Genomic DNA, 8,340 nt, shown 5'->3' with positions numbered 1-8,340 from the left:
GAATTTAAGGTATAGATATGAAACATACATTTCTGGGTAAATGACCCACAGACCAGCACCATTCCTTTAGTCAAAACTTGTCCCTTGCTGACAATGCAGTTAGAAATGAAGTGCAAAATGGCAGCTCAAATAAATGAGCCAGAAAACCTGACCCATCACTTTTCTTTTCCTCTAAATTAAGATCAAGAAAGCTGAAGAATATTTTGTCTAGAATGATATGAACATACGGGTACAAAAACTCCCTTGTAACTTAAAAGAAAATTACTTCTGTGACCTTTGTCTGTACAGTGACCTAAAAATGCAAGCATTGTTTTGAAAACAAGCATATGGGAGTATTTTTTTTTCTTTTTTACCACTTTTGGTGACTTCAGTAGATTTAACACATATTTTTCATTTATTGCATAAACTCATGATACAAAGAACTTTCAACCTATTCAAACTCTACATTCAATTTTGTTTTTCAAAAATGTATAGCTACTACTTTCTTTCCACCCACAGATTGCCATTATTTCAAAGGTGAAATTTTAGCCTATGACTAAAAGGACCTATAGCTGCAACTTCATGATTCAGCAACTAACATCAATAATTCACAGTGAGATCATAGGCCCCCTGTGGAAGGTAGTGACATACTTGCCTTATGAAAGGAAGCTGAGAGCATATGCAGAGCATTTTGAGTTTAGATGTGTGGCTTGTGTGGGTGTCAGACATTTGTCTCTTAGCTGGTGCCCTGCAGAAGGATCCTTCTTTGGGAAAGGCTGAGAAGGGTGAATTGGGGTTGTGAGGCTAGGATAAAATGGTTATACATGTGGTAACCAGCTCCTCCTGAACTCGGTTTTCCACAGTTACCCTGGGCAGGTGGGAAGTCTTTCTGCTTTCTGTGTAAAAGATTCCAACTTGGTTTCCTGCCACCACCAAACACAAATGTGTTGATTTTTCTTTTTTCAGCTTCCAACGCTTGCAAGTTTCCAAAAATAAATCAAACCAGCCATCAGGGCACCGAAATAATACTACTACTAATAAGCAGCTTTGCTTAGACTTACATAAACAACACTTCTGAGGTAAACTTTGCCCCAGAGGTCTGGATACACTCTTTTTATATAACCTGCGTACTAATAATTACTAGACTTGGGTGGATTAACCCTGAAAATAGATGTTAATAGCAGCCCCCCAAAACAAAAGACTTGGAACGACAATTAAAAAAAAAAAAGTGCACCAACAAGAAAAACACTTGGCAGCCAGCTCCAGCCCAAGCTGAAGACACCCTTCTCTCCCCGCCCCGCTACAAAGATCTCCTCCCCTACCCGCCGCGCCTACGGGGTGAGAGTAGGCTCGGAACCCCAACCCCGCCCCCGCCCCCTAGGCTCTTTTTCCTCCTGGCCCCTCCCTCTTCCGCTCCTCTCCGCCTGGTTCCTGGAGCTGAGGTCAAATTGTCTGAACAGGCTGGTTTGCATAGCCCAATGGCAGCGCGTATGCAAATAAAGAGGATGGTGGTTGGCTGGGGCTTGGCAGGATAACTCCTGGGAGCGGGGCCTTTGTCCTTCAGTGGCTGTGAGGCAGCTGTGGTGTTAGTGTCGCGGTTGGTGGCGAGTGGGCTGCTGAGAGCCGACTAGTGAGCCAGCGAGCGAGCGGGGCGGGAGGGGCGGACGGGGCGGACGGCGCGGTGGCGGCGGGCGCTGGAGGAGCCTGCAAGGGAGTGTGGAAAGCAGGCGCCCGCGCGCCGGCGGTGGCAGGAGCAGCCCGCACGCCGCTCTCTCTCTGTGGGCGACCTGCAGTTGCAATATGACTTTGGAGGAATTCTCGGCTGGAGAGCAAAAGACCGAAAGGTAAGTCGGCCAGAGCCTCTGCCTAAACTCTGCTTGTCTCCTGCGCGCGCTGCCGGGCTATGCAAGGTTAATGGGGGAGCAAGTGGTTCAAAGTTTGCAGCGGGTACCTCCTATCCCGCCTTTCTTCCTCTGGAACACTCCGGAGGCGTGCGTGGACGGGAAGAGCGTACCCCGCACGCCGGTCGAGCCCTTCGAGGCTTTGCAAAGGGCAGACGTGACCGTCCCTGCCCGTGCGGCTCTTGCGGCCGACAGCCTGTGGCTGCACCCAGCGCCAAGGACTAGCAGTGCACTCTGGAAAGGGTGGCGGATGTCACTCGGGGCTGCTCACAGGATGCCGAGCCTCTGGGCGTAAGGGTTATGGGGCGAAGGGGATGATATCCCAGGGAATCCTGGGTTTGCAAAAGGTCGAGGGCCGCTGTTGCGCGTGCCCTCGGTATGGAGGGTCGCGGTGCAGGGCGAGGAGGCGCCGACTACCCGGAGGGGCTTAGTGTGACGGGATCCCCTTGCTTCTTCCCGCGTGTAGGATGGATAAGGTGGGGGATGCCCTCGAGGAAGTGCTCAGCAAAGCCCTGAGTCAGCGCACCATCACCGTCGGGGTGTACGAGGCGGCCAAGCTGCTCAACGTGTAAGTGGAGCCCTCGCGTGACCCTCTTGGTTCTCCTGTTCGCCCCAGCCAGAGAAGGTCGCTTTCACCGGTCTCCCCTCGCCCTGCAGCGCCACTTCCTGCCGCGTTCCATCTGTCCTGTGGCTACTTGTCCCAGGGGGAGTGAGAGGACCCGGGCGCGACCCCTGGCACCTGGGCGGGGGTGCAGGCTGCCACGCGGCGGGTCTTGCCTTTGGGCTCACCAGCCCGTTCGTTCCCTGCCCGCAGCGACCCGGATAACGTGGTGCTGTGCCTGCTGGCCGCGGACGAGGACGACGACAGGGACGTGGCTCTGCAGATCCACTTCACCCTGATCCAGGCATTCTGCTGCGAGAATGATATCGACATCCTGCGTGTCAGCAACCCGGGCCGGCTGGCCGAACTCTTGCTCCTGGAGACCGATGCGGGCCCCGCGGCCAGCGAGGGCGCAGAGCAGCCCCCGGACCTGCACTGCGTGCTGGTGACGGTAAGGGAGAAGGGAACTTGCGGGCAGCTCGAGGTTAGAGTCCTGGCAGGAAGTTCGTGAGGGCTGAGAGTCTCCTGACTCCAGATCTAAAATGGGCGAGGGTTAAGAGACGGTAGCCTTTGACCCATTAAAGCGTGTGGCTGGACTTTCAGCCGAGATGTGCTAGTTTCATCATGGGGATTTTCTCTGGGACAGAACGTGTCTAAGCACGTTGGAGGCTGCCAGAAGCGGAAGAGATCCTTATGAGTCAGCATTGTCAGTCCAGCTACTCCCTACCTACATCTGCACTACCTCCCGTGACTAATTCCTTTAGCAGGGCAGATTAGATAAAGCCAAATAAATTCCTGGCTCACCCTCATTAAGGAGTCAGCTTCATTCTCTGCCAGTCAGAGCTAAAAATAGAAATGGTGTAGGAGACAGACCTCATTAATTCCCTAGAAATACATTAAGGGGATAGAGTGGAAATTTTTTCTTTGTGGTCTTGCAGTTTTTTAAATGTCCCCTTGCCCCCATAAAAACCTTTGAAAGGTAGATAACTTGTGTTTACAGAGGTAAATGTGATTGTTTTGTCTTTTACATTTTGGGACACTTTGACTGATCTCCTTAAGTGGCAGCCTCATTATTTTGCTTCTCCTGAAAAATACTACTCTCTCTTTTGGGAGGATAACAGGTGGCAGTTTTAGTTAACTGCTCTGCAGCTCTAAACTCCTGGTAGCCCAGCATGGAAGTATTTCTCAGGTGTGCACCAAGGTACAAGTTTGGTAGGACAAGCCTATTGAATAATACTCTCATGCAAAAACTGAATAAATATGAAAACATATATATGACTCAGTTAGTTGCATGTATTCAGACTTTGCAGAGTATAGCTTCGTAGAGAATTACCCTTAACGATTTTGCAGGAAACCCAACTACCTGGAAAAAATTTTTTAATGGTTTTAAGTGGTCTGTCACACAGCCAAAGTATAGAATGTTCAAGCGTCTTCCCCTCAGAAGTGTTGTAATTAGTAGCAAAGTCTGATTTTTTAAAAAATAATAATTTTATTTTTTCTAAATTTGTTCCCAGAATCCGCATTCATCACAGTGGAAGGATCCTGCCTTAAGTCAACTTATTTGTTTTTGCCGGGAAAGTCGCTACATGGATCAGTGGGTTCCAGTGATTAATCTCCCTGAACGGTGATGGCATCTGAATGAAAATAACTGAACCAAATTGCACTGAAGTTTTGAAATACCTTTGTAGTTACTCAAGCAGTTACTCCCTACACTGATGCAAGGATTACAGAAACTGATGTCAAGGGGCTGAGTGAGTTCAACTACATGTTCTGGGAGCCCGGCGATAGATGACTTTGCAGATGGAAAGAGGTGAAAATGAAGAAGGAAGCTGTGTGGAAACAGAAATACAAGTTAAAAGGAACAGAAATTACAAAGAACCATGCAGGAAGGAAAACAAAACTATGTATTAATTTAGGATGGTTGAGTTACATTTTAATAAACCAAATATGCTTTGTTAAAGTTTAAATGTGCAGCCATAGTTTGGGTAATTTTGGTTTTTATGCCCTCAAGTTTAAAAAAAAAAAAGGTTAATCATATTTTAAAACCATATTTTATTGTATTTTGATGAGATATTCTCAAAGTTTTATTATAAATTGTACTAAGTTATTTTATGACATGAAAGGTTATTTATGCTATAAATTTTTTGAAACACAATACCTACAATAAACTGGTATGGAATAATTGCATCATTTCTTAATGTGTGCTTTTGTTTCTTTTAACTTGTACTTTATTTTCTTTTAAACAAGTTTTTTTTTTCCAATATGGAAAAATTAAAACCCATGTGAAATCATGTATATATATTATATGTGCATCTGTATATATAGATGTGTGTGTATGTATGTATATAAAATATTTTTCTACTCAAAACATTTGGGCTGAACATGGCATGATATTGGTTTTTATTTATTTAGTGGGCATTTTAGGCATGCCCTGCTCTACCCTACACCAAAAGTCAGAAAAACAAAAGTGATTTAGGAGTTAGTTTGGAGTTAGGGAAAAGTGGTGTGGGAAATTGCACTTGCAAAACATGGATAAATACAGTTAAAGTACTATAATAAGATTATTTGCAACATGTTACAGAAGCAGAGGGGAGGGAGTCACCAAAGACCTACCTGCAAGACCAGTGAAGTTTTTCCTGGGAAGAGATCATTTTATTTGGATCTTAAAACAGGAAAAGGATATTGCTAGCAGCAGCACTAGTTTCTGGGAAGGTGTGGAGGCCTAAAAGACCAAAACCTGTTCAGGGAAACAAGAGTGATTCTGTGTGTGCCTCTGGCATAGAAAGATAAGGGAGAGATAAGGCTGAAAGGTAGGTGGGGATTAGGCCCAGACCGGGAATGGCATTCCATGTCACCCTTAGCATTTGGGCTTTCTTCTGTAAACTGTGGCTAGTCTGCAGACGCCTTCATGCAGGGAGTGACGTGATCAGTGTTTCAGGAAGATAACGTTGGGCACTGAAAGACGGGTTATTGGATAAGCTGCCATAGGTGAGAAGGCCAATTGGAAAGTGACCGCAACCGTCCAAGGCTATGCATTTTGCAGAAGCACATTCAGGAAGCAGGGAAGTGGCCTGCCGAAGATTCTGGTGCCATTATTCTCTTTCTAGAGCTGTGTGCCTTTCAGCTGAACATGCGTGCTGTGGTTCTGAGGGGTTTGGCTAAATTAGATGGGAGAGGGAAGAAAAGAGCAAAAGAAATGAAAGGCTTTAGCAGAACAGTCATCTTATACTTGGAACAGTCACTTGATAATTAACTGCAACAATCTTCTGGACATACAGCCAAAGAAAGCAAAAATGCCTACTGAGGAAAGGCCTAATATAGCTTTGGTTCACAGGATTTTTCTTTGCCTACTTCTCAAACTATACCCTCCCCCAAAACACCCCATGGCTCCCCGGCCATCTGTCTCCCACCCTTGTCATGACTACATACAATCAGGAAAAAGTAGAAATCAGAGGAGAGATGTGCCAGCTAACAGTTACAAAAAGCACCAAGTTTCTGCATATCTTAGGAATAACAGGCACATGAGCCCTTCACCTTGCAATTAAGTTTCTGTTTTTCCACATCTACCAGAAATGTGGAGTTTTAGTCCTTGTTTAGGCTTGTATCTTATTTAAGCTAGTGCATGATCCAAAACGTAACTGCTATTTAATAGTTGTCTTTTACAATATCAGAAGATGGAAAGCAGTGAGTTTTAAACAGGTTTTTTTTCTTCCCATTAAGTAAAAATACTTCTAATTCTTTCCCAAAACTACTTGATTAAAGACCCTCCTGCAAAGACGAGTAAATTAAACTAGGAAGGCAGAGTGGGGAGGAGCAGCTTATGGATGTTCTTAGTCACTCAGTGTGTCTGACTCTGATTTACAAATAATGAATGCAAACCACCTGGCACCTGATAGGTGTCAATACAGTGTCTATTACTGAAACTGGGGCGATGGCAATAGGAAAACTTCTAAGGCATCAGAAAAATCTGATGCTTATAACATACATATTTAAAGAAAAGTGCCTTGAATGTGAATTCTTATTTCATAGTGCTGAGAGATATGAAAGTGGTAGTGTGCATCCTTGAAGTTGTTTGCTTTCAGAAAAATCCCGACAATTCACCGGATTTTGAAGTTTCGGTGTTTATCGGTGTTTAAGTTTTAACAGTTGTTATTCGTTCCTGATTGAGCATAACACAAAAGTAACAGGGCATTGAAAAATCCACTCTGAAACAATTGAGTTAATTGTAAACAAGTATGCAATTACCGGGGCAGATTCTGCCTCTAAATGTTGCTAGTATTTTTCAGTTGTTGCTTTAAATACCATTAACCCAGTGGCCACAGGACTGGGAAAGGTCAGTTTTCATTCCAATCCCAAAGAAAGGCAATGCTAAAGAATGCTCAAACTACCATACAATTGCACTCATCTCACATGCTAGTAAAGTAATGCTCAAAATTCTCCAATCCAGGCTTCAACAATACGTGAACCGTGAACTTCCTGATGTTCAAGCTGGTTTTAGAAAAGGCAGAGGAACAAGAGATCAAATTGCCAACATCCGCTGGATCATGGGAAAAGCAAGAGAGATCCAGAAAAACATCTATTTCTGCTTTATTGACTATGCCAAAGCCTTTGACTGTGTGGATCACAATAAACTGTGGAAAATTCTGAAAGAGATGGGAATACCAGACCACCTGACCTGCCTCTTGAGAAATCTGTATGCAGGTCAGGAAGCAACAGTTAGAACTGGACATGGAACAACAGACTGCTTCCAAATAGGAAAAGGAGTTCGTCAATGCTGTATATTGTCACCCTGCTTATTTAACTTCTATGCAGAGTACATCATGAGAAATGCTGGACTGGAAGAAACACAAGCTGGAATCAAGATTGCTGGGAGAAATATCAACAGCCTCAGATATGCAGATGACACCACCCTTATGGCAGAAACTGAACTGAACCCTGCTTATTGCAAGTAGGTGGAAATGTTACAGAGGGGACAGAAATCCCCTTCTCTTTCTAAGATGTGTTGTTTGTGGAAAATACCTACTTTTCCCACTGGCAACTTTACCTCAGTGTCATAAATAGTATTGACTCCTCCCTCCTGCAGTTCATCAAGGCCCTCAGTAAATTAAATTTCTATAATGAAAGGACTCATGAAGGTAAGTAATCTCCCATAATACATATTTTACTTCCCAAATGAAGAAAGTGTCATGGCTAGGAAAGAGCTGTTTGTATATTGTTAATTGGAAGTATTGTCAAAGCATGTTTTGAGATGCCTTACTATAACCCTTATAAAATCATTGTTTCCTCAATTTTCAACTATATGGGTTCAATTTTATTCTTTGAGATTTGGTAGAAGGCTGCAAGTAGTGAGATGTGGTTCCTTTAAATGAATAAAACTCTCAATGGCATGATTTAACACCAGGCTGGGAGGTGGGGGCTTCCCTGGTGGCTCAGAGGTTAAAGCATCTGCCTGGAACGCAGGAGACCCAGGTTCAATCCCTGGGTTGGGAAGATTCCCTGGAAAAGGAAATGGCAACCCACTGCAGTACTCTTGCCTGGAGAATCCCATGGAGGGAGGAGCCTGGTGGGTTACAGTCCACGGGGTTGCAAAGAGTAGGACACAACTGAGCGAATTCATGACATGACACGACAATAGTGTCCCTCAAACAGAACTGAATCTTTTTTTTTTTTCCTTTTAAACAATCCTTAGATAAACATCAGGATTCCCCCAGTGGCCCAGCGGTTAAGAATCTGCCTGCAATGCAGGAGATGCGGGTTTGATTCCTGGGTCAGGAAGATCCCCTGGAGAAGGGGGTGGCAACCCACTCCAGTGTTTTTGCCTAAAAAATCCCATGGACAGAGGAGCCTAGCAGGCTTCAG

General features: G+C 44.8%; 1 protein-coding gene and 1 non-coding gene across 2 annotated transcripts; both read left to right on the top strand.

The window, feature by feature from the left end:
• The first annotated feature begins 1,527 nt into the window (after positions 1–1,527).
• Positions 1,528–4,668, top strand: GADD45A (growth arrest and DNA damage inducible alpha). Its single transcript, XM_061411646.1, has 4 exons — positions 1,528–1,823; positions 2,347–2,448; positions 2,695–2,932; positions 3,996–4,668. The coding sequence occupies exons 1-4, from the start codon at positions 1,780–1,782 to the stop codon at positions 4,107–4,109; spliced, it is 498 nt and encodes a 165-aa protein (XP_061267630.1). The 5' UTR covers positions 1,528–1,779; the 3' UTR covers positions 4,110–4,668.
• Positions 4,669–7,899: 3,231 nt separating this feature from the next.
• On the top strand, positions 7,900–7,971 carry TRNAS-GGA (transfer RNA serine (anticodon GGA)). The gene has a single exon. It is a non-coding gene; the product is annotated as a tRNA-Ser (tRNA).
• The last annotated feature ends 369 nt before the right edge of the window (positions 7,972–8,340 follow it).

Source organism: Bos javanicus, chromosome 3 (genome assembly GCF_032452875.1).
Source record: "Bos javanicus breed banteng chromosome 3, ARS-OSU_banteng_1.0, whole genome shotgun sequence".
Classification (NCBI taxonomy): Eukaryota; Metazoa; Chordata; class Mammalia; order Artiodactyla; family Bovidae; genus Bos; species Bos javanicus.
The sequence above is the reverse complement of the archived record's forward strand: the minus strand, read 5'-3'. Positions and strand labels throughout refer to the sequence as shown.

Excerpts from the sequence above, each read along its gene's own strand:
- GADD45A (XM_061411646.1), top strand. The coding sequence starts at position 1,780 with ATGACTTTGGAGGAATTCTCGGCTGGAGAGCAAAAGACCGAAAG. Across the intron at positions 1,824-2,346 it reads GGAGAGCAAAAGACCGAAAG|GATGGATAAGGTGGGGGATG; the intron begins GTAAGTCGGCCA and ends TCCCGCGTGTAG. Across the intron at positions 2,933-3,995 it reads TGCACTGCGTGCTGGTGACG|AATCCGCATTCATCACAGTG; the intron begins GTAAGGGAGAAG and ends ATTTGTTCCCAG.